This window comes from Myotis yumanensis, unplaced genomic scaffold (assembly GCF_028538775.1).
Source record: "Myotis yumanensis isolate MYYU_CA2020_CCGP unplaced genomic scaffold, mMyoYum1.0.hap1 SCAF_15, whole genome shotgun sequence".
Lineage (NCBI taxonomy): Eukaryota > Metazoa > Chordata > Mammalia > Chiroptera > Vespertilionidae > Myotis > Myotis yumanensis.
The window spans coordinates 21760503-21787257 of NW_027223766.1; the positions used below are offsets into that span (position 1 = coordinate 21760503).

The 26755-nt window shown below is 38.3% G+C and overlaps 1 protein-coding gene across 3 annotated transcripts in view; it reads right to left on the reverse strand.

Annotated features, from left to right (window-relative positions):
- Positions 1 to 26755, reverse strand: part of NKAIN3 (sodium/potassium transporting ATPase interacting 3) — a 429459-nt gene that overhangs the window by 90546 nt on the left and 312158 nt on the right. For all 3 annotated transcript variants that reach the window (XM_070392076.1, XM_070392077.1, XM_070392075.1), the window contains exon 4: positions 12641 to 12838. In XM_070392076.1, coding sequence (XP_070248177.1) covers positions 12641 to 12838 — 198 coding nt within the window. The remainder of the gene's footprint in view (positions 1 to 12640; positions 12839 to 26755) is intronic.

Here is a 26755-nt window from a genome sequence, read left to right on the forward strand (position 1 = left end):
GACACCCTTCAGGGCAAACCAGCAGGCCCTCACCTATGCACCAGGCCTCTATCCTATATAATAAAAGGGTAATATGCAAATTGACCCTAACAGCAGAACGACTGGGAATGACTGGTCACTATGACACACACTGACCACCAGGGGGCAGATGCTCAATGCAGGAGCTGCCCCCTGGTGGTCAGTGCGCTCCCACAGGGGGAGCTCTGCTCAGCCACAAGCCAGGCTGACGGCTGCCAGCACAGCGGTGGTGGTGGGAGCCTCTCCCGCCTTCTCAGCAGCACTAAGGATGTCTGACTGCAGCTTAGGCCTGCTCTCCGCTGGCAAATGGACATCCCCCGAGGGCTCCCAGGCTGCCAGAGGGATGTCTGACTGCTGGGGAGCGGGTCTAAGCCAGCAGGTGGACATCCCCCGAGGGGTCCCAGACTGCGAGAGGGCACAGGCCAGGCTGAGGGACCCCCCCCAAGTGCACAAATTTTTGTGCACCGGGCCTCTAGTCTTTATATAAGTAAAGTTTGAAGTATCTCCTTAGAATGAGCTAAACCTTACACACACAAAGAATAAGCTCATCATACTGTTAGAGGTGCTCCATTAAGAGAGGATGTCAACACATTTCCCACTGCAATTCTAGAGGCCTGGGGACATATAGAGAGTACCAAGAATCATTTACTTAGATACAGCTTTGTTGTATCTATTCCCTAGAAAGTCAGAAATTCATGTTTTGCTCATAAACAACAAAATGATTGCTATAAATCAGGATTTATGTAAGAAGCTAATTCTAATGGACCTAGTACAAGTAATAGGTTTTAGTCTGCACACTGAAGAATATTCTTTTAGTTCTGAGGTATAGGGACAAAACAAATTCAACAATATTTAAAAAACATCAAGGATTATGATTCTCAAAACAACTTGAGTGTTTGTCTAGTACCTTTGAAAAGTCCTACATAATAGAACAATTTTAATTGTAGTATAAATTGTGGGTTGATTCTCAATTCAGTACCAAGTGATTTGCAAAATTAGCCACCTAGTGGCTCAGGACAGAACATTTGCTGTCACTATTGATTCCTTTTTTTTCCCTTCCCTACATTCAAACAAATATTTAGATGTATTCATCCTACATTCTTTTTTTTCTATTTTATCACTTTAATTTTTTAAAATTTATTTATTATTTAAAGTATTACATAAGTCTCCTTTTCCCCCCATTGGCCTTTCCCCGGCAGCCCCCACACTCCAGCACATGCCCTCACTCATCCCCCGCCCCCACCCCTGCCCCTTGTCTATGTCCACTGGTTATGCTCATATGTATGCATACATGTCCTTTGGTTGATCTCTGCTACTGTCACAAGAAAGATTGTAAAAATGGCTGCAGTACTTTGCAACTCTCTCTCTCTCTTTTTTTTAAATCAAGAAGTGCACTCTCTTTCCCCATCCCTTGAATCTGGTCTGGTGTTGTGACTAGCTTTGACCAGTGGAATGCCACTGAAGTTCAAAACATTCTAAGACCTGGATTCTAGAGACTTTTCAGCTTTTGCTAGCATGTTCTTGAAATCATGAGCCTGCCATGAGAAGAATCCACATTTAATCCTCACAATAGGCATAATTACTTAGGAGGTAGGTAATACTATTATCCCCACTTTAATGATGAGGAACCTGGAGCATAAAGAGGCTAAGTAACTTGGCTGAGGTTGTAGTGCTAATTATTGGTCATATAGGCTAACTGTTGCCTAGGATTCAAACCCAGGCATTCTGATACAGAACCTGCACTCCTAACACCACACACTTAGGCAGAGATAAGTGTTCTGATTAACCAGGGAGAGGTAGAATCTCAACAGGAGGAGTATGCACCCATCACTTTGGGTAACATTTATCAGAGTCACAATTACTTGTTCAAAATTATGTCTTTCTCAATAGCTTGTGTCTTGTTCTCTGTGTATCCTCTGTGTGTGGAAAGAACTAGATATATAGATTTAAGAGAGGATTATTTTCCTGACACGGAATTCCTGCATTAAAAATCCCAATCTTTAAATTCATAAGTAGCTCCTGAGTTTTCACTTCAACTGTTAATAAAAGTGTTCATGTAAACCACACACACACACACACACACACACACACACACACACACACACAATGAACCTGTTTTTCACTGGCTATTGGTACTCGTCATTCCACCAACACAGCAAGAGAAATAAATGGTGTATTAATAATAGTTCTGAGAAATTACCATAACTTGTTAAAATAAGAGGATGGTAGTATTTATTCACTGGATTTTTCTCTTTGTTCCAGTTGCAAAGGAAGCTCATAATGATCATGTTTAGTTATTGTAGATTTGTTTTTTTTATTTTTGTGCTTTATTAGAAGCCTAAATCTTCTGAATAGTAGACAGGATATGAAAAGATCTGCAAACCCGTAAGTGATATATTTTTATTTTTGTTTATGCAACAATCACAGCATATAGAATAGAAATGAAATATAGTTATTGTTTAAGTGATACCATACCTTTCGAAGAAAGTATCAGTTTATTTCCTCCCGGCCACAGCGGAGGAGTAACATCATGTAATGTACATGCATACAGAATCATCTCAAGGAAAGCACCCCTCCGCCCCCCCCCCCCCCCACACACTTCTTTCTCCTTTTGTTCTGATGTTCAGTCTATTCATAAGGGATTGATCCTTATTCCCAACCATTCAAGGTTAAATTTGCTAATTCCTGGGCTCCATTGTCCCCTTCAGTTCAGAGTAGAGAGCAGCTGTGGGTCTGGGAGCTCGCCCACTGCAGCCTGTGCTCACAGCTGCCCTCCGGGAGGCGCCTCTCAGGGCACTGCAGCCGGTGCTCACAGGTGCCAAGTGCAGTCCAGCCTTGAACACAGTAAGAAGTAGCCAAATCCTCAGGGTTTCATACGTCACCGGCACCGTGTGGGTTACAGACCTTTCTCAAAGGGTGAGAGCTTAGCTGCTTTCTTTCCTTCAGCAATAAATATTTATAGGATTAGCAGCCCATTGTCAATGGGATAACCAAACGCATTCTAATGCAAAACTGCTGGCTGCTTATCGAGATGTTGGACAGGCTGAAATTACAGGACCAATTCTCTTCCTGGTGCCCTTCTGTTACTGCTCCCTCCTGGATCACCCATGATGGTGTTTTGCTTAACTATTCCAAACATTTGCTTGGAAAATATGTTAACTACCTCTTAAGTCCTGGGATATGCATTATTCTGCTAATCTCTTGATATTTTTACTATAACAGAAAACCTCATTTTAAACTATCTATAGGAATTATTTCTTTGTTTCTAGTGGAGGCGATGTATATGATCTATGTATAATAATACTAGAGGCCCAGTGCACAAAATTTGTGCATGAAATTTGTGCACGGGGAGGGGGGGCGGGGGGGGTCCCTCAGCCCAGCCTGCACCCTCTGCAATCCACGAACCCTCGGTGGATGTCTGACTGCTACTATTTTTGCCACTATTTCATACTAAGTAATCTGTTTTGTACCATAAGTCGTGATCTATGTTTTTGTTTCCATTTAGTTCAAGGATTGGGCCTAAACCGGCAGTCGGACATCCCTCTCGCAATCTGGGACCACTGGCTCCTAACTACTTTCCTGCCTGCCTGCCTGATTGCCCCTAACCACCTCTGCCTACTGACCTGATTGCTCCCTAACTGCTCCCCTGCCAACCTGATCACCCCTAACTGCTCCCCTGCCGGCCTGATCGCCTCCTAACTGCTCCCCTGCTGGCCTGATAGCTCCCTAACTGCTCCCCTGCCGGCCTTATTGCCCCCTAACTGCTCTCCCCTGCTGACCTGATTGCCCCTAACCACCTCAGCCTCAGCCCCAGCCACCGTGGCTTTGTCTGGAAGGATGTCCGGTCTAATTATCATATTACCCTTTTATTAGTATAGATTATATGCTACATCTTTGTAGCACTTTTCTGAGAGGAGTTCCATACATCTTGTGAATCTTGAGCTAAGTTATCTGTATGGGCATGCTGATGCTTGTGACATCGTTATTATTAACTAAAATTTATTGAAAGCATATTATGTGCCAACCACTATGCTTAGTTCCTTACTTGTATAGTCTTTAAGCCTTGCAACAACTCAACAAAAAAGGCACCATTACCATCTTTACTTTAGAGATGAAGTAAAGGAACTTTTGAAAGTTTACGCGGGATATGGCAGAGCTGAAATTCCAATCCAAGTATATCTCATTTTATCACTGATAAAAACACTGATGTGAAGCTGTCTGAGCCTAAGCCCAGATTGAGAAATTTTTTAAAATTAATTATTCATTTTATTTATTCCTTCTTGGTTGCTCTATTTCGATTTTATATCTCTTCTTGAGTCAGTTTTGGGATTTTTGTTTATTTTATTAAGTTATTTAAATTGTTTCCATAAAGTTATTCATTTCATTCTCTTATAATCCTTTTAATTTCTCTAAGGTCAAAAGGGATATCTTTTATTTCTGATTTTGATAACTTTGCACATTCTTTTATTTTTCTCCTAGTCCAGGGGTGGGGAACGTCTGGCCCTCGGGCCACTAAGGCCGGTGAAACATTTGGTCTGGCCCTGCCAAGGCATTGGAGGAGAGTTAATTAAATGCTTGACCAAATAGAGCAGGCTAATTTTTAAGTTGATCATTTTGTATGGCCCTCAAATGATGCTATAAATACCCCAATGGCCCTTGGCAGGGAGAAGGTTCCCCAACCCTGTCCTAGTCAATCTAGCTAATGGTTTACCAATTTTGTAGATTTTTTTAAAGTACCAAACTTTGGTTACATTGATTTTCTTTATGTTTTCTATTATTTCTTCTTTTAGTCTTTGATCTTTGTGATTGTTTGTTTTCTTTGCTCTTCCTTTTCTAGTTTTGTAAGGTGAACACTTAAGTTGTTTATTGAAAATGTTCTTAATTTTTGATGTGTCTATTTATAGCTATGAACTCTCCAAAAACTGTAGGCTGTGTACCATAAGTCGTGATCTATGTTTTTGTTTCCATTTAGTTCAATTATCTTATGATCAGAGAACATACCTTGAATAATTTCAATTCTTTTAAATTTATTGAGACTTGTTTTATGGCCTAGCATATGGTCGATCTTGACAAATGTTCCATGTGCTCTTGAAAAAAATGTGTGCTGTTAGGTGGAGTGCTCTATAAATGTCAGCGAGGTAAAGTTAGTGGCTGGTATAGTGCTGGTCTTCCAGACACTTGCTGAATCTCTGTTTATTTGTTTAACCATTATTTTTGAGTAAGGCATTAAAATATTCACCTATATGTTTACATTTTTTATTTATCCTTCCAATTCTTTCTGTTTTTGCATACATCTTTTGGATTCTGTTGTTAAGTGTGCATGTGTTGTCTTGATGTATTGACATCTTTATCATTATGAAACCCTTTCATACTAATTGTATTTCTTTTCTTAAAGTCTATTTCTCTCTGATATTAATTATAGCTTTATTACTCTTACTATTGGATGAAGTAACTTTTTTTGTCTTATTACTTTCAAGTAATTTGTCTTTTAATCTAAATGGTGTCCCTCCTAGATAGGATACAGTTGGATCTTGTTCCTGTAAGAAAAAAGTAATCTATTGAGTAGATTGATTAGTGTTTTGTCCAATCACATTTATTATAATTATTCGCATACTTGGATTTACATATGCAATTTTTCCATTTTTACCCATGTATTTTGTCATTTTGCTTCTTTTTCTCTCTACTTAGAGAAGTTGTGGGTCATTAACTCTTCAAAATATTTTTTGCCACTATTTCTCTCATCTTTCCTTCTAGGACCCTAGTAACGTTTATGTTGTTATGTTGTTTCCAGATCACTGAGATTCTGCCCATTTTTCTTCAAAATTTCTCCCCGTTTATCAGATTTGGTAATTTCTTTTTGTTTCTTCAAGATGAATTGCTCCTTCTTCTCCCATTGCAAATCTCTGATTGAACACATTTAGTGAATGTTTCATTTATTATTGTCATTTTTAATTATTGACTAGCCATTTGGTCCTTTTTATAATTTCTGTTTCCTTATTGAGATTTCCTATTGTTGAACCATTGCCATCACACATTTTAAAATCATTTAAACATGATTTCCTTTAATTTTGAACATTTTTATAATTGGTGCTTTGAAGTCTTTGTCTGCTAAATATATCTGAACCCACTCAGAGACAATTCCTCCTGGAAATTGGGTCAAATTTTTCTGTTTCTTTACATGTTGTTGTTATTTTATATAATATATCATAACAACTCTTTTTTCCTGCTGAAGGTTTTGGGTTTTTATTTTTTGTAATTAGGTGTTAAAAATAAATATGCACCTAAAAATGGTAAGAGCAATAATGCAGTCAAGACTCATCATGTGTCCAAATCTAAATCCATTTGTTTCTCTGTCAACCCAGGTCTTTCCCCAGCTGCTGTATGGCTGTAGACCTCTCTCTCCTCCTTGGCCAGGTGGGCTGAAGGGAGATCCCATCTCCTTCACCTCCACTCACAGTCACTTCCTGAATCTCAGTAATGGTTTTGGGTCTATCCTCTGAACCACTCTCACTGAAACTTCATAACTTTTCTCAAACCAGTATTTCCTAAATTATTTCCTTTAGAAAATTGTTTGGAAATTTTGATATTATTTTTCAATTAAAAATATTTTTTAAAGTTTCATTTTGAAATAACTAGACTTACACAGAAAATGTAAAAAAAAAGTTCAAAGAATTCCTGTATATCCTTCATCCAGTTTCCTGAAATGTTAGCACCTTACATTGCCACAGTACAATGATAAAACCCAGGAAATTAACATTGGTATAATATTATTGTCTAATCTGTTGACGTTATTCATTTTTTAACAACGATTCCACAATTGTCTGTTTTTTGGTCCAGTATCACGTGTTTCATTTAGTTGTCATGTTTCCTCAGTCTCCTTTCATCTGGAAGAGTCCCTTAGTCTTTACTTTTAATTAGTTTTTTAAACAGTGGGGTTTCTCTGAAACTTTAATATGCTAATTCACATACGGAATCTCCAAGGAGAGAATATAATATGACATCAGTCAAACTTATGTCACCATGGAATCCTTCTTGAGGTTCAGTTTGTAAAATAGGTATTCCAAGGACACACCAGGGCACGTGGCCCAGACTCCTATAAGATTATCCCGATAATGTTCTTCCTTATCGGATCCATCCTGCACACGCCTATTAGAATAGCCTCCTAAATTCAGAGTTTGGTGCATGCCATTTTCTTACTTATAAACTAAAAATAGGTTTTTATTTTTCACTTAGGGTAAAGGCTCAAGGCCTTCATTTAGTACTCAAGTGCCTCCATTAACCTTTCTTCCAACGTAAGCCACTATTTCTGTGCATATACTCTACCTAGGCCAAAGTGAACTATGCACTATTCCCCTGCTTTATTTTTATTTCTCAGCTTATTCTGTCCCTTCTGTGAACACATGTGAGAAATAACCAAAGGTTCTCTCTTTTTGCAAGATGCAACGGCAGCCATGGGACATCTGAACCTCAGTTTTCTTGGAGCTTGTCTTGGGCTAGTTGTAATAAGACCCATATCAAGACCCATATCTGGCCCTTTCTGGCTAAGGCAGCTCTTTTTTTTTTTTTTTTTAAATCCTCACCTGAGCATAAGTTTTTAAAATTAATTTTAGAGAAAGTGGAAGGAAGAGAGAAAGACAGAAAAACATTGATGTGAGAGAGAAACATCTATCAGTTGTCTCTTGTACATGCCCTGACCGGGAATCAAACCCACAATCTTTCTGGTGTATGAGAAGATGCTCCAACCAACTGAGCCACCACACCAGGGCCAAGGCAACTCTTTTGTCTGGGACTATGAACTCCATCCAGAAGGAGTTTCTCTGCCCTCTTGTCAGGACAACCAGCCTGTTACTTGTTTTCACTCTGCTGAATGCCTCCATTTTTGCCCCTTGTGATATGCTTTAATATATTGTTTTCATGGACCCAAAGAGGTAATTGCCTGAACTCTCAGAATTCTTGATTCTCGCTGTGCTGGCATGAATGCAAGCTTCTGTAATTCCTCCAGTAACTCATTTGGGATGTCCTTGAAATATTAAAGTTTGAGCCACTAAAAGACAAGTTCACTTCCAAGAGTAAACTCTGTGGACCTAAATTAAATATCTTTGCTTCCCTAAATATTACTTCCTCTCATGAGCTCTGAAGGCACTTAGAATCTTAATTATGGATCTCCCATTTTCTGTCCATCCTATGGCACTTTGATGGCTGTCTGATCTCCCCTCGTAGACTGACAGATAACATGGGTGGATCATGTCTAATTCAACTTTGTCAGTTTAATTCCATCCTCTCATCCCCAAAGCTCCTAGCATAGTGCCTTGTACACAGTGGGGATTTACTGAGTATGTTTTTTTGAATGAATGATAATCTGCCTGTTTTCATTTAGAAAGAATACAAAAATGGCATTAAGATTTTTTTCTGTGTGGAATTTACACAAAATTTGTTTAAAGGGACAGTGTAAATATTTTAAAAATTAATTCTTGTTCTTATGAAAGCTACTTTTCTCCAATTTAATGATTATTCATACCTAGGGCTAAAGATAAAATGTCTGTGAATGACATTAAATTACCCTAAATAAAACATCAGTAACATTAGTTTTCTTGATTCTAATATCTCCATAAGACTTCAATCACAATGTTTGTCTTGATTAATTATTAAAATTTTCTCATATTTTCTAGATATGATTCCTAATTAAGCTTTGCATTGCTCTGTTGAAATTGTATTTAAGTCTACCAAATGTTTTAGCTCGCTTTTGCATTGAGTAGTCAATGTTTAGCAGATTATTTAAAACTAGTAGGTCAGTAATAATTTATGAAGACCTGCAAACGTGTGGGATAATTATGAGCGTCTGGGTCTTGGGAGACTTAATTCTGTTGTTGGAAGTGGTATGGAATTTGTGGTTGGGGACATAAATGTCTGTGGTAAATGATTAACATACAGAGTAAAATCCAATCGTACACACACTATTAAAGAGAATGTTATGATATAAGAGGAATATGAATTTTAAATGCTCACATATTTTGTTATTAAAACCCATAGATGCTGTGTACAAATGACATACACTAGTATTAGTTTTAGACAACTTATGCAGGAAGTATCTCCTTTTTATAAGATTTAAAAAACACAATTCTCATAATTGTAAATATATTGCTATGAAATAAGTGGAAAGTGCAAGAAACCCATCTAAAATCAAAGACAACAATACATAATTTGAAAGTTGTGAAATATTCAGGATATATTTCATTTTAATCTAAAATAATATTGGAAATCTTGTCTTGTAGGTATATTACACAATAAAAGCCAGAGATCAACAACTAATCTTTTTTTTTTTCCAGAAGGCTGAACAATAGAGTCCTGACTATGGATGCAGGTGGTCAGCTTTGAATGTTCACTAAAGTAATACGTTGAGGAATTCATTTATAAATGACAAGCACTTTTAGTGGCAACATACACTGAATTCAGTATTTCTCGAGAATAGGTTTTTATGTGACAGTTCAGCTCCTTATCAAATGAATACTTTCACCTTGCTTTTCAAGTGACTGGAGTTCCTATGGGTAAATGACTTTTTGATTCCATAGTATCCTGCTGTATTTTAAAGATTTGGACATCATGCCATCATTCCTTGAAATGGTTTAGCAATTTTATATGAATAATTTTTAAAAGGAGGAGAATTTTTCCACCTATGAAATATTGTAGAAAAATGTTTCCATAAGAACCTTTATAATTTAGTATATGATAATAGAGTACTCTTTTACCATAAAATAGGCTGAAAAATTTTAAGAGAAAATTTGCCTCCACATTTTAAAAAATCTTATATTACACACACACACACACCTACACCCGCGCCCCCCCCCCCCCCCCCCCCCGGACACCTGCGCCTGCACACACATATAGGGGTGGGCAAAAGTAGGTTTACAATTATAACATTCTTTTGAGTTAATAAAGCCATTGTAATAATTTCAACCTGCATGTCTTTTTCCATACCTACCCCTGTATGTGTGCGTGTGTGTGTGTGTGTATATATATATATATGATTAATTAATCATATATATATATATATATGATTAAAGAAAGACCATAGAATAGGGAAAGATTGATAGATGTATATTGACAAATGACAGTGCATTTAAAAATGATCATAGAAACCAAGAATAAGCAGATTCCCTATTATATCTCTGAATGAAAATTCCTTAGCATTGGGTACAACCTCCTTCTTTGAATTCAGTGTCAAATTTGGCTTTCAGTGAACAAAACACTAAAAGATCTTTGATTTTTTTAAAAAATTGAATCATTAGTTTTTAAAAAAAACATTCTAATTAAAATGTGCTCTAAAACACTATCTTAAAACTTGACATATGCAGGTTAAAGAACAATAATTAATAAAGTGAGGTGAGATCGCTGCATCAGTGGCCCCAAATAAGCCATGTTTCCTAATAGTCTCACTTTCCATAGTTCCTCCCAGAATGACTCTGGGCTTGGTCATATCAGTCATCTGAGGGCTTGTAGCCAAATAGACAATAGTAAGCATTACTCAAGTACAGGCATACTTTGGAGATATTGGGGGGGGGGGGTAGGTTCAGACCACTGTAATAAAGCAAATATTGCAATAAAGTGAGTCACATTTTTTTTTGGTTTCCAAGTACTTACAAAATTTATGTTTATACTATATTTTCATCTGTTAAGTGTGCAATAGAATTCTGTCTAAAAAGACAATTTCCAAACCTTAATTAAACACATTTTACTGTTAAAAAATGCTAACCATAATCTGAGCCTGTTGGGAAATATATACCTTTCCTGGGTATATACCTGAAAAACTTAAAACAAACAAACATGTATTCACAAAAATATATGCACACCTATGTTCATTGCAGCATTGTTCATGGTGGCCAAGAAATGGAAACAACCAAAGTGTCCTGCAATAGAGGACTGGATAAAGAAGATGTGGTCCATACACAATGGAATACTACTCAGCCACAAGAAAGGATGAAATACTGCCATTTGCGACAACATGGATGGACCTTGAGAATATTATGCTAAGTGAAACAAATCAGTCAGAAAAAGCTAAGAGCCATATAATTTCACTCATATGTGGAATATAAGAACTGAAACTCATGGACACAAACAGCAATGTAGTGGTCGCCAGAGGGAAGGGGTGGGGGTGAAGGGGGACCTAATATATGGTGACAGGAGCTTTGACTTTGGGTAGTGAGCACTCAGTACAATATACAGATCTTGTAACATAGAAACCCGCACTTGAAACTTGTATGATCATATTAACCTGTATGATCACTTCAATAAATTTAATTAAAAATACATAGAAATATACACATAACATTTTAAAAAATGGTGCCAATAGACTTGCTCAATGCAGGGTAGCCACAAATTTTCAATTAGTAAAATGTAAAATCTGCAATAAAGTGAAGAGCAATAAAATGAGCTTTGCCTGTACAGGCTGGAAAATGCTTGCATATTGGGCTGCTTTTGGAATTCAGGTGCCTTGCTATAAGAAAGTCTGTCAATTTTTTCCAACAGCCAGCACCAGACATCTGAGTGAGTTCTTCTTGGATGTTCTAGCCACAGCAGAGCTCTTGGTGGGAAGGTTCACATGAGTGATCCTAGCCAATATCACATGGAACAGAACTACCCAGTGGAGCCTTATCCAAATTCCTGATGCACAGAACTCTAAGCAATAAACTGGTATTATTCTTAGTTATTATATTTTGGAGCGTTTTGTTACAAAGCAGTAGATAACAAATACAGTAAATGATATCAGGGATTTCTCAAAGTTCTTCTTAAAAATAATTCCAAGGTATATTTTTCATTGACACACACCTATATTTCTGCCATCTATTAATTTATTATTGAGACTATAGCTCTCTTTCTGACTTTAACCAGCTAGATAGGGCTGAGGTAGTTAGTTTATGTGAAGAGCATGGTTAAGAATGGCTTTATTGTGTATTGACTCAAACAAAATGCCAAGTACTTGCTGGATCTCAAATAAATAGCATTCTTGATGATGGTAGATAGCTTAAATTAATTCCACTCCACAGTGATCAAACTGTGGGTGGGATAGCATGGTGGAAATAAATTAACTTTAAGAAGTTTCAGCACATAAACCTTCTGTGGTCCAATCAAGCCATTTCCTCTGTGTTGCTCTAGGTGGAGCTGTGTCCTGACCCCAAATTTTAGGCACCAGAATGTGTAACACACTCCGGGATTTGTTCTCTTAAGGAATGATTTTTTGAAATGTGAAATTTACTAGATTGAACAAACCATTGATTGTTGTGTTTCCATCTTCTTTCTCTAGAGCTAATGTGCATTACTAAAAGAATGCATGAGAAGTTGAAGCTGTAGTAGAAGGGAAGTAGAAAAGCCTGAGGCATTGGGTGGGAAACAGTGATACTATTTCATTGAATGGGTGGATTGTATCTCAAGCTAGAAAGGACAGCAACTAACTGGTTCTAGAGACAACGTGTCTGGATACCTATTGGAAAAAGATGTCACCTGCCATTAAGTATAACTGATGTTAGCATAATCGATACTATTTCCATGTCCCTGGACAGAAGGTTTAGATACAAAATGCCACTAAAGGAGGGTCCTGATCAGACAATGACACAGATGTGACACTTACAGAAAGTAGGATTTGGATGGCACTGTGGATGACCTCCAGGTACTGGAAGTCGACGATGCAGCCTGTGACAGAGACGTACGTGTAATCGTCCATCATGCCGTGGGCTGATGGAGGCAGCACTCTTCGGACACAGCCAGGCCCATGTTCCCGCCACCATGACCGATGTACAGAAATGTTGAATGTCATTAGGTCTGTATCCTGGGTGGGCAGGAGACAAGGGAACAGACGGTGACAATCATGTCAAATCATATCTTTGATTTTCTCCTTAGGGAGAACTCAGGATGGTTGAAATTGTTGAAATGATTTAAATTTCAAGTGCAAATTAACAAAGACAAAACCAGACGTGACTATATGTATCACATGCCTAAACTGTGTAGAGATACAATCTTTTGAATAAGAACATTCCAAGGTTAGCACACATCAAGAGTCCAGAGATGAGGCCCCCTACCTATGTTCATTTTAAAGATTATTTTGTTCATTTTGAAACTTTTTATCTGCATTTTCTTGTTTCATTATCATTGATATCACCATCATGTGCTAACATTTATTGAGTGCTTTATTCCATGTAGACATCTTTCTAAGTACTTTTCATATATTATATCCTCTAATTTTCATGTATATACTATTACCAACCTAACTTATAATAGGCTGAATAATAGCTCTCCCAAAATACGTGCAAATCCTACCCCTGGAACCTAGGAATTTTACTTTCTATGGCAATAAAGAACTTTGCAGATGTGATTGAGTAAAGAATCACAGGATGGGAAGATTATCTTGGATTATCTGAGAGGGCCTAAATGCAATCACATGCATCCTCTGAGAGGGAGGCAGAAGGAGACTCGATACAAGAAAGAAGAGGAGAAGGCAATGTGACCATGAAGGCAGGGATCGGAGTGATGTGGCCACTAGCCCAGGAATGTTGGCACCAATAGATGCTGGATGAGATAAGAAAGGATTCTCTCCTTGAGCTCCAGAGGGAACATGGCCCTGCCAACACCTTGACTTCAGCCCCGTGAAACTGATTTCAGACTTCTGGCCTCCAGAACTGTGAGAATAAATTTCTGTTGTTTAAGACACCATGTGTGTGGTAATTAGTTAGATTGAAATAATGAGAAACTAATACATATGAGAAAAGTAAGTCACAGAGAGGTAAAATAAATGGCCCATTTAGCTAATGAATAAATTAAATAACTTGCCTATTTAGTGGCCAACCCAGCACTTGATCCCACGCAGTCTGTACCTTCAGGTGTGACCTGGTACTATCCCATTGCCTACTGTGTACTCCCCGCAAACCCTTACAATTCCTCATATTCTGAAGGGAGCTAAGTCCTTTCTCCTTACTTGTTTCCAGAAAATTCCACCACAGCCAGAGCAAAAGAACAAAGGAGGCAATCCCCAACATATACATCTCAAAAAAACCCTTCAGACCTCTTGGCAGAGACAACAGCCCAAGTGTTTAATTCTCAAGAGAGGCCCTGTAGTGTTTGTGGGGTGTCAGAAGGACTAAGATCAAAATATTTTTGTCACAATAATAGATTGAAAAGAATAGATGGTTCTAGACTCCCAAGTAAATGAGAGATTACAGCTTCCTGCCTGTGCCGAGCAGGAGGAGGTGTGATGATGGAGACAGGGCAAGGAGGTTGGGAGACCAGGGCACTAGACCTGCAGGGAAGCTGTGGACACAGGAGCCAGGTCAGTTTATGTTGATTTTACAGACACCACTTTGAGCAAACTCTGTTGTCACTAGCGCCAGGGGGACATGTTGAGGTGGGCACCACACATGGTCTTTGCTTAGAGGCCCAGAGACTGCCCTTTGATGGTACAATTCAAATGATGCCCAGGCCCACCTCAGTAGGATGAGGACTATCCCCACCTCAGTGCGTAGGACGCTTCTAAGTGCCAGGAATTGAGTTTGGAACTCTGAAAACATAGGGGAAGCTGGTGTGAAGTGCAAAGCCCTTGAACTTACATGTGGCCAGGCCTGAAAACAACCAGGAGGAGAACTTTCTGAGCAAGGACAGGGGGAAACCCTCCCCTGTTATCCTCTGCTGTGATGCACAGGAATCATGAGGTTAGAGACACTTCCAGTTTACACCAGCAGTCAAAGTTACCTTACAGTTTTAGATTTTCCTCAACTCAGGAACTCAAAGTACTATTATAAGGATGCCTCAGATTACATAAAAAATAAAACACTTTATCTCTTTCGCTTTGGTGGTTGGTTTGCTACACATATCATTCAGTTACCTTCACAGGTACAGCACTTTATTGATAATAAAACCTTTTACATCGTTTTTTTGGGGGGTTGTTGACTTGAGTCATTTGCAGGAACGCTCTAAGAGGAAAATATCGTAGAGAAATAATTGCTTTAGCTAGTGAATTAAGTTGAGCACAAGACAGTTTACCGGCAGGCAACCTGCACAATGACTGCTCCCTTTCCTGGCCATCAAGTTTAATCTCTTACAGTTAGTGTCTTGATAACTACAGAAGTATTATTGTCTCCCATTTTAATAAGAATTCATTAGGTTCAGGATGAACTAGCATCATCTCAAAATTTATAGCAATTTCTATTGCAGACTGTAAGTTCCTTTCAACATGACTTTGACTAAAATTTATACGAATAAAACAAAAGTGAATTTATGAACTAATGATACATATTTGTTACACTCATAAAATCTCTCAATGTAGTTCTCAATTTGTTGGCACTACAAACTGCACTATTCTTTGCAATGATTGTATTAAAATTTAAATGAGAACAGCAATACGTTGGGGTTAAGGGCAGGCCACCCCCAAATATGCCAAAGTGGCACACTGATTATTTTTAATGAAAGTTCCTTGAGAAACAGTCAGTGCAAGAATGCTCTGACCCTTCTCTCTGTCCTCTGAAAGCAGGAAATAAATCTCCCACGTGAAAGGTACCCTACCTGCACCAGAAGGTACAGAGACTTTCTATCACCAGAGATAGGGAATTAAGGGCCCAGAACCTATGTGAACAAACCTTGCTACTTCTTTACTAACTTACCTCTCTAAGCTCAAACTCCGCTTAGATACTTCACTGGGTAAGCACCCAAGCTGAAGTTTCTTTGCCCTGTCAATTCCTCACATATGAGGTATGCATTGGGATTTAAGAGTGAATATAAAATATGATCCCAGGCCTCATGATGAAACATATATTCTAATGGAGAAGATAGGCAATAAAGTAAACAAATAAACAATAATAATAATACATTGCAAAAACTAACAAAAAGAAAATGATGTGCTGAAGGGTGATGGGAATGAGGAATGGTCAGAGAAGGCTTCTCCAATAGCTGACATTTGGGCTAAAACTTTTAAATGAGAAAGAACTGGACATGTGAAGATTTGGGAAAAGACTACAAGTGCAAAGATCATGAGACAGCAAAGAGGTCTAAATATTCCAGGGATTGGCCCAGCTGGCGTTGCTCAGTGGTTGAGCATCGACCTATGCTCAGTTGGTTGGAGTGTCTTCCATATACCAAAAGGTTGCAGGTTTGATCCCTGGCAGGATAAGTATGAGAAACAACCAATTGATGTTTTTCCTTTACAGGAGGTCAAGGTTCGATTCCTGGTCAGAGCACATACCCAGGTTTCTGGCTCAATCCCCAGTGAAGGACATGTAGGAGGAAGCTGATCAATGATTCTCTCTCGGATGTGGAGAAAAAGGAACACTTGTGCACTGCTGGTGGGAATGTAGACTGGTGCAGCCACTATGGAAGACAGTATGGAGTTTCCTCAAAAAACTGGAAATGGAACTCCCATTTGACCCTGTGATCCCACTTCTAGGAATTCATCCGAAGAAACCAGAAACACCAATCAGAAAGGATATGTGCACCCATATGTTCATAGCAGCACAATTCACCATAGCTAAGATCTGGAAACAGCCTAAGTGCCCATCAGTAGATGAATGGATTAGAAAACTGTGGTACATCTACACGATGGAATACTATGCTGCTGTAAGAAAGAAGGTACTCTTACCATTTGCAACGGCATGGATGGAGCTGGAGAGCATTATGCTAAGTGAAATAAGCCAGTCAATGAAGGAAAAATACCACATGATCTCACTCATTCATGGATAATAGAGACCATTATAAACTTCTGAACAATAATAGATACAGAGGCAGAGCTGCCTCACACAGATTGTCAAACTGCAGCGGGAAGGCCGGGGAGGGTTGGGGGGCAGGAGGGAGGGGGTTAACAGATCAACTGAAGGGCTTGTATGCATGCATATGAGCATAACCAATGGACATAAGACACTGGGGGGTAGGGGAAGCCGGGGTATTGTCAAGGGCGGGGGGGAGAAAAGGACACATATGTAATACCCTTTGTAATGCTTTAAGCAATAAAAAAAAATATTTATATGGAAAAAAAATGATTCTCTCTCATCATTGATGTATCTAACTCTCTCTCCCTCTCCCTTTCTCTCTAAATCAATAAAAATATATTAAAAAATAAAATAAATATTCCAGGGACCAATTGAAGGTCTATGTAGCTAGAGTGAAGGTGAGAGGAGGGCAAGAGTCATAGAAGATGAGGTTAAAGCAATAGGAAACAAGAAATGCTAAAGAGTCTGGATTTTACTCAAAGTCCAGTTGGGAAATCAAATATTGATATCACTTGTGTATTTCTAAAAAAGATAATTTTAATAACTATAGAGAAAATGGATTAAAAGTGGAAGCCAGTTAGGTGGTTACTATAGCAGGTATGGTGACTAGGAGAAAGGTGATAGCAGTAGAGAGGGGCAGAACAGAGAGGTGAAATATCTTTTGGAGGCAGAATAGCATGTGGAGATGAGAGAAAGAGATCAATTAAGGATGACTCAGGGACTGAGCAGAAAGGGTCTCATTGGCTGATGACAATTCTCAGAAGCTAAGAGCCATCAGTAGCCAATAGTTACAGCTTTTCTGAGCCATTTGATCGCTGTTGGAAGGAACCAAACAAAAACTCCCAGGTTCCTAATAATGGTTCTAAAGAAATGATTAATCCCATTAGAGAAAATGATGTGAATAGAGCCCACTTTTTAAAAAATCCTCACTCAGGGATATGTTTTTATTGATTTTTAGAGAGGAAGGGAGGGAGTGAGGGAGGGAGGGAGAGAGAGAGAGAGAGAGAGAGAGAAACATCAATGTGAGGGATAAACATCAGTTGGTTGTTTCTCAGACTCACCCCAACCGGGAATCAAACCTGCAACCTTTCGGTGTATGGAAGACAGTACAACCAACTGAGCTGCCTGGCCAGGACAATGAAGCCCACTTTCACTGAAGGGCCACCTTAAAGGTGGGTGGGGAAAGCACAGTAAAAGTTAACAAAAACCCTTCAATTTGCAGGGAAAACTTTTGTTTTCCTGTACATGTCAAGCTCCTCTTCTCTTATCTGTGTTTACCTTTTAGTTGTCCATTCACTAGCCATGCCTTCATTTATACTGGTTTTGTCTACTTTTGTTGTTCATCAGGTCCAAAGAGCAGAATCAGCAATGTCCCTGGAACAACAGCCTTCTAAACACCAAGCATTGGAGCACTGAAACTATTTCATGCCAGTGATGCCTCAAATATTATTTGTGAAAGTATAATGTACATTCACAGATATTGACATTTATGGTACATAATTGCTGCACCTGAATACACTAAGATTTGCCTACAGATGATTAAAAAATAAGTATACATTTCATTTGTACGCTATGAATTTTAAACACCTGTAGTTTACTTAGTTAATTACTAAGCCCATTCAACACATCTGGCTTCTCTGTCTTTGTGTTAATCAATAATTATTTAATTACAATGTTATGCCTTTTATGCTAATTAAGATGTTGAGACCATAAAAATGTGCTACTTTTGTGCTTCATGCTGGCACTAATGGGTTACATTTATAGTTTGGTGTATTCATAATTCATGCATGCATATGTATGTAAGCACACATTTTACTTCATTTGCACAACAGAAATTTTCCTATTCAATCAGTTTTTTGTTTTTTTTTTTGCTAAGTTTAACACCTGGAAGGAATTACCTTGATTTTTTTTTTTTCTCTCCAATTTTGGTAGGAAAAAATTCCTTGTTTGATAAAAAAAAAAAAAGTTGGTTTTAATGTGATAGGAAAAACCATATAATCCTTTTAACTGTTCCCTTTTTGAAAGGTACTTGGATTAATAGAGCAATCAATGTTGGTTTTTTTGACCTGTGGATGCGGCTGCTGGTGTGGTTTAAAACTCTGTAAAAGAAGACTGTTTTTCTTAATCGCTTCCTTTGCTAAAGTAAAGGAAGCGATTAAGAAAAAGGTCTGATTAACTGCAGACTTGGATGTGGTAAAAACCTCTCTGGTAGGTTCTCATCTATCACCATCAATCTCAAGTTGCAGATCTTGGCTGGCTTTCAGGAGGCAGTGTTAGAGACAATGACTCAAGTACAACTCTCTGGTGGATTTCTATCATAGCAATGGGGGATGTGTTAGCCCATTCTCATTGCTTGACTCCTCATTAGAGTCTTTAGGGTTCCATACAAGTTTTGGCCTGTATATGTGTGTGGGGGTGCTATTCACTTTGCTGTGGGGAGGAGCTCAACTGAAAATAAAAGCCCACATCTACCCACAGTAGCTATCTATATTCACTTTGAGAATATTGTCTCTTTTCCTGAGACAATATTCTATAGATCCCTTTATATGACTATAAGTAATTGTACCAAATTTGGAGATTCCTTTTGCAAACATTAGCTCTATGCCCTTCTTCTAAACAAGATTAAATTATCACTAGCCAGGTATTTCATAAGTGTGTAAAGTCCAGTGACCACAAAGGAATTACCTAACAATTAACAGCTTTATTTGATTACTATTTCATTATTTTTTGGGGGGAGGGAGTATGATAATGAGGGTCATTGTCTATTTTTTACCCCCCCCCCCCGGGCTGAGTCATGGGGTTATCTTTCATAGTGTGAAGATCAGGGTGCTTCCAAGCTATTAATTCATATTAGAAAGTAAATTATTTCATTCTTACTAGGAATGATCAATCCCAATAATTTTAATTTCTCTAAGTGAAATATGACCACTTTGAGCTCTTCCTCAATTGAGTTGAATTTGAAGTTTTCCAAACAACACTTGAATCCCTTTCAATTGGCAGGTCATGAGGATCCCATTTCTTTTCACGGATCTTTGATCAATTTCTGGTTGTTCTCTTTGCAGATAGTGGCTGGTCTTAAAACATCCAACTTGTCCAAAAACACATTTAAATATCCTTTCCATAAACTCCTAGACAAATACACATACTATTATTCAAGGTGGAAGAACTCCCCTTCACAGATCTGCCTCTAGCCACCAAACAATCCTCCCACCATGAACTGTGATTATTCCTGTGGGGAGACTTCCCAGGTGGAATCTTCAAGGGATGTTGAGTAGTTTATTGTGGCTACATCTATTGTAGTGTCTGAGTGACAACAGGATGAAGTCACAAGTGCTTGTCTATGCTCTGCCCCATTTCCCCTTTGTCTAAACACAAGGAGCCTTCAAACAGTACAGGTTTTCCTCTTTATGAATATAATAGTCTCACTATACATATAGATCATTAAAAATTTTAATATCTTATTAGGTCCTCAAATTGTCTCTAACAATGAATGCATAAATTTCTCCTTGCTCATCCCTTTAACAGGAAGGCTGTTTATAGTCATTATTCTTTATTCATCACAGTACAAAAATTTTTATAATTTCTTAATTAGCACTTTATAACTAAAAGATATAGTGTAGATAGATTAAAATATATTGGTGAATGAAGAACAAAGGCATTTAGAACTATAATTCAGAGCCATTTTTGTAGAAAGCGACTCATAAGGTCTGATATAGTTTTGTTATAGAGTGATGCTTTGAGCATCTTGTCAACCAATGATGAGGTCTGGTGGCATCTTATTTGTTAATTTGAGACTCATCAGGAGCTCTGTGCACACTAAAAAGCCTGGTCTAGGGGCCCAGGGCAGGCAAAGTGGAGGGTGGTAACCAGAATATGACAGCACATCTCACCAATCATGGGTCCAACTCTATTGCTCTGAGTCTTGGAATGAAATACACAGTTTTTGAGGAAGTCTAGAACTTTAAAAGTTAGTTTGCAGACTTTCAAGAAATAGATAAAACAGAAGATGATTTTTTTTTCTTTTTACAGTCAAAACTATCATTCCTCAAAAGATCTATTTTTTTTTCAGTGAAGGGTTATGTTTCTAAGGGTCCCATTTGCTGAGGAAGAAGAACCCATAGCCCTCAAAGGCAGCAGTCACACCAGAACCTGGTAAGTCAGCCTGAAAATGCCCAGTTTGCCTCACATTCTAATCACAGTCTCACTGTTAAGAAAAAAAAAATCTCAATTCGAGTAGTAGGCTATGGGCTGATTTTCTTTAACCTTTAATCAAATGAGGATTGAAATAGTGGACCTGGCACTGGCATTCTCTCCATATCCTCAAGGACTTTAATTTCCATTTACCTGTTTAACATTCTCTAATTTTAGGCCATGTGCCAAGTAGCAGTACTGTCATACTTTAGGCAAATTATATAAGATTTAAATTTAAATTTAGAAGTCCAGGCAGTTCCCTTATATTTTTATTTATTGATAGAGAGAGAGAGAGAGAGAGAGAGAGAGAGGGAGAGAAACATTAAGTTTTTGTTCCACTTATTCATGTATTCATTGGTTGATTCTTGTATGTGCCCTGACTGGAGATGCAACCTGAAACCTTGGTGTTTCTGGACGATGCTCTAACCAACTGAGCTACCCATCCAGGGCCTATATTTTAAAAATGGAGGCATTCTTCAGAAAGTGATTATGCTATCTAGATCATCTGCCTCTTTTTTTAAGTTATATACTTAAATTTATAGTTTCTAGATGTGACTCTAGAAGGAATATATTACTCCAGGACTGATGAGGCCATGCAAAAAGGCACTGGAATTGGGGAATACGAGTGACATAAATTCTACAAGGGCAAAAATATTCCCGGTCATCCCCTCCCCATGATCTAATTATATCTGAGACCAGTATATGCTGTTACAAGGTGCTCAGTAAAGATCCATGAAGAAGAGAAGGGGTAAGATAGATGCATAATACATAGTGATGCATTTCGGGTAAGGATGGGTTGGTGTGCATCACTGTGCTGTGAAATAAAGGCCACCACTGTCAGATAGAGATTGACTGCCTGGACCCAGGAGGACAAAGAATTTTATGAGGACATTCAGTAAACTTGGAATCCAAAGGTTAGATCCATTAAATTACATACCATTAACAAAAGACAGAATTGGAATTAAAAGTAATAATTCCATTGAGAATTTTTATAGCTATGTGATAATTCATGGTATTCTTCGGTCGTTTATTTTCCTCGTGACCATGAATACTGCTCTCAAATTCAGGTAGCTGGTAACAGACTGTATCATACACAGTGCATATTGTATATTTATTTATGAACATTTAGAAATAAAGATGTTCCTATAATTTAATGTAAATGCATAAATATGGTAGGGCTATCGGCTCATCATAAAATAGCAGGGATTGTTACAGAAAACATGCCGGGCCATTTATATAATGATTCTCAGGATTGGAAAAAAAGTTGTACCTTGGGGATATGTAAATTACAGCTTATTAGTCTGATAAATACTCAATTTTGTCATAATTACACATAAAGCAATGCCTTTGGTTTGTGTGAATTGTGATTTTTTGCTAGGTCAGTTCTTGCATCTGATATAAATGTATGCAAAGGATTGGAGAGACCTACTGCACTATGTTGGTAATGTTCAAAACTTACCTGTCAGTCAACGTGTAAGACAAATGGATTATTTGTGCAGATTTTGCTGAGAACAGAGTCAGATGCTCAGAGTAAAAAATAGTGATCTTATTCATATGTGGAATCTAAAGAACAAAATAATCTGATGAACAAAATAGATCCAGAGACATAGAAGAATGGAACAGAATGTTAAATCTCAGAGGGAAGGCGGGGGTGGGTGGGTGGATGGGAAGATATTAACCAAAGAATTTATATGCATATATGCATAACCCATGGACACAGACACTATAGTGTGGTGAAGGCCTGGGGTGGCAGAGGGAGAGCTGGTGCGGGATAGAAGGGGTCAATGGAGGGGAGTGGGAGAGGAGACATATGCAGTACTTTCAACAATAAATTAAATTAAAAAAAACTAGAAAAAAACAAACAAGCTTTCAGCTAATTGTAGGACAATGATTCATAGGACTAGTTCATCCCAGAAATTTTCATAGCTTCTCATTGTGAATTACCATCTCAAAGACTAGTTTCCAAGAAAATCTCACCAGGCTCCATCCATGTCAATGAAAGGAGTCGACAATGAACAGAATTAAAGAACCTTAACATCAATAACGGATCCATTCTTAGTAGGCCATTTGCTTGTGATGGTTTTTAGATGTTTAATGAAGTGACAGCAGACTCCCTGTGCCTTTCTTCCTCACTCATGTTCCCCACTCCACTCTCTTCTACACATGCTTCTTGTCCCACAGGAAGGATAAGCAGAGTGATGTGGACGGGAGTGTTGGGAGCTCATAGAAAAGAGGAAGGAGAGGAAGATCCCAAAGAAGCCTTCTCTGAACTCAATTTCCACATCACACACAGGTTAATCATAGCATTGCAAACATTCCAAGGACCATTCTTCACCTGTGTAGATATTGACCTGGGTATCACTCATTATATTCTGATCTTTCTGGACTATTGACCTAGGAGTGACAGCAGCAGTGCTTACCCAATGATATTTGTCTACTGTCTTTGTCCAGCCTTAGACAGACCGAGTCCATAGTCAATAGTACACCTGCTTTTTTCCTGCTAATATGAGTCCAGCTTTGTGACTAGAGTACCCCATGAACTCAGCATCCTGGCTGCACCAAGAAGCAGAAACCTCATCAATGGAGGCATAGCTATGTGTCTCCTCTCGCTCTTTGGCCCTTTCCATACTGTGGTGCAGTTTATCTTTTGACAGCCAGTCTTGCCAATGATTTTATGTTTCTCAAGAACTGCCATGGATTCATTTTGTATACATGGTGCCTAGCACAGAGCCAAAGGTATGATGGGTATGTAATTAATGGTCAGCAAATGAATCATTGGTTTTTAAATATAAAATAAATAGTATGCCCACTTAAAAATCAAATGGTAAGTTCCATGTGTATTAGAGAATTAAATGTAACAGATTATAAAAGAAGTAGAGAAAACATGTATCTTAGGGTGTGAAAGGAAGAAAACAAACATGATGAATTTGCTTTAAATGACAGCTAATAAGAAAGAGAATTGGCACTGAAATAAAAAATTGACTGCCTCCCATTGTACTATGCTAAGCTACTCTGAAAGATGGTTTTGACCACAATTGAATATTGTCAATCACATGTTAAAATGAACAATATTCATGTAAACAACACTGTGTTTGTACAGATGAATCAGTTTAATTCATTAAGGAACGTGCTACATGAATTAAACAAGACCAATTAAAATGTCTTTTAAAAATGTATCAATGAATAATTGGTTTGACTGCATTTTTCAGAGTTTAGTCAATTAACCTGGAGTCCCTTAGGTGTGATCTCAGAATTAAAATACTAAGGAATTGCTTAGTTTTAAAATATGTACAGTTTTACAACTCCACAAAGAATATCACAAGTAAGCGTCCTTTAATTTGCCATAGCCTTTTTGGCTGAGATTGTTTTACAAGAATTAGGCCCATACTGACCCAGAAAATCCATGATTGCAGGTTAAGGAGCCTAAGAGAGAATCAGAAAACAGTCATGTTCTGGAAAAGTCCTAACATTTCTTCTTCTACCTAGAATTTTTGCCATCTGATTCACCATCACAGAAACATTGGGGGTGGGGAGGAGAGGAGTAAATTATTATTTGTCTAGTAAATTTAAAAGATTTGAAATTCTACTTACAAAGTCTATTTCTTATACTCACACATAAACATGCTTATCACAAATTAATAAAACTTTATTCTTTAATAAGAATCTCAACCTGTGTACACAAATATTGGACACTTAAAATTAACTTGGTCAATTTAGAATTTAAAATTAGAACTTGATAAAATTAGCTGGATGATGATCATTCATTATTTGGTATTATAAAGATACAACTGGAATTACAATAAAGCATGTAACAAAAAATAAAACACATAACTTTGTTTTTATTAAGAGACTCTTTCATTACAATGTCAATCTTTTAAAGTTAGTTTCAAATTATAGTTGACACAATATTGTATTAGTTTCAGATGTACAACAGAGTGAATAGACATTTATATACCTTAAGAAATGTCAGTCTTAATAGGCACAAACCATTAATTGATGAAGCAAAGAGTAAAGCATAGGCAGATACAAATCACCATTTGTAGTAAAATTCAGTGCTTCCTCTTGATCAAATGTCCTCTAGCAGCAATTATATATATATATATATATATATATATATTGTATTGATTTCAGAGGTGGAGAGAGAGAGAGAGAGAGAGAGAGAGAGAGAGAGAGACATCAATGATGAGAGAGAATCATTGATCGGTTGCCTCGTGCACACCCCACACTGGGGATCGAGCCCACAATCTGGGCATGTGCTCTGACCAGGAATCGAACTGCAACCTCCTGGTTCATAGACTGATGCTCAACCACTGAGCCATGCTGGCTGGGCACTACAGCAATTTTTAAAGTAGAATTGAAACGATGATAATTTAACTCTGGGCATAGTGTCCTTGCTAATTTTGTATATCAGACATAGCCTCAGTAGCATGTGTTAATTTTTAGGTACATTTTGGTTGTGCTTTTAGAGAAAGGGTTCCTAACAGCTGCTATTCTCTACGTTTTTTCCCCCCCAGAGAATTCCAGTTTCCAGGCCAAAGGGAGCAAACCCCCAGATGTCTACTAGTCTTCAGATGCCAGTTCTTTAGAATTATATTAATCTCCATGCCACAGAATCACGTATTTTTTAAAATATACTTCAAGAACCAAAAAGATATAATGGCCCATTAGGAAACATTAAATCCTGATCATTTTGTTAATTTCCTCGCTAATATGTGTTCTATAAAGTTGCTCACTTTTATAACTAAGATTCTAGAGTTAATGAGCCACAGACATCTGCCATTAATCCATTATCAGGAAGGGACTAATCTATCACCCTAGCAGATGGATCGGAAGTCCTATAGGGGTAAGTTAACCCCCATCCTTTATTGCCGTCTTTCAGATTTACAGAGTATTTTCACATGCTATCATATTTGACTCTTAAAACCATTCTCTAAAGTCAGGTTGATTTGTATTATCATTCTCATTTGTTTGAAGTGCCTGGCAGGGAATCACTGTGTCTCATGTATTGTTGGCCAAAAAGAGCTGTGGGAGGGAGTCTCTTCTTATTGGGAAGGTCACTGTGCAGCTTCCAGGGCTCTGAGGGAGAACAAGAACTGACTCCCTGTCAGTCACAATGGCCCTGGTGACCTAGTCCTGATTTTTGAGTGAGTGTTTTAACCAATCAGCAGTTACATGGAAGAGGAAAGAGGCAAACTAAGGATGCTCTGCTCCTTGCCTTTTCCGTGTTGGCTTTTGTCATGTGCTTTGGGTGCACCAGTGCTAACAGCTTCTGCATCATGTTCATGGTAGCTGAGGATAGCTGTTAAGGACTGTTCAATTATCCCCATCCTTGTGATACTGTTGTAATCAGCTAGTTATTAATAATAGAAAAAGGGGCAAAGAGGAAAGCCAGACATTACAGGCATGTCATTTGGGCAGCTTCACCTGGAGGCTGCAACTTTGCACTCCCCAGGGAACCACTGGCCTATTCCCTGCAAAATACTTGGGGAAGGGATCCAACAGAGGGAAGACAGACTTATGCCCAGTGAAGTTGGGTGACATAGGAAAGGTACTTGTCTGCCAGTCACAACTGGGAACAAGGATCATTGTCCAGAATGGGCGTGGCCACTGCAAGCATGTGAAAAAGTGGGAATACACCCTCTCCTAAACAAAGGAGTTCTCTCTCTTGTTGCTCTTATGCTCTTGGCTCATTCTTGGCTTCCTTGCATTTGCCCGTGCTTCCTCCACAGCCATGTGAACCTGCAGACCCCACATGCAATGGACTGATGAACTGTAGGGGGAAACACAAGCGAAGCTAGCCTGATGCT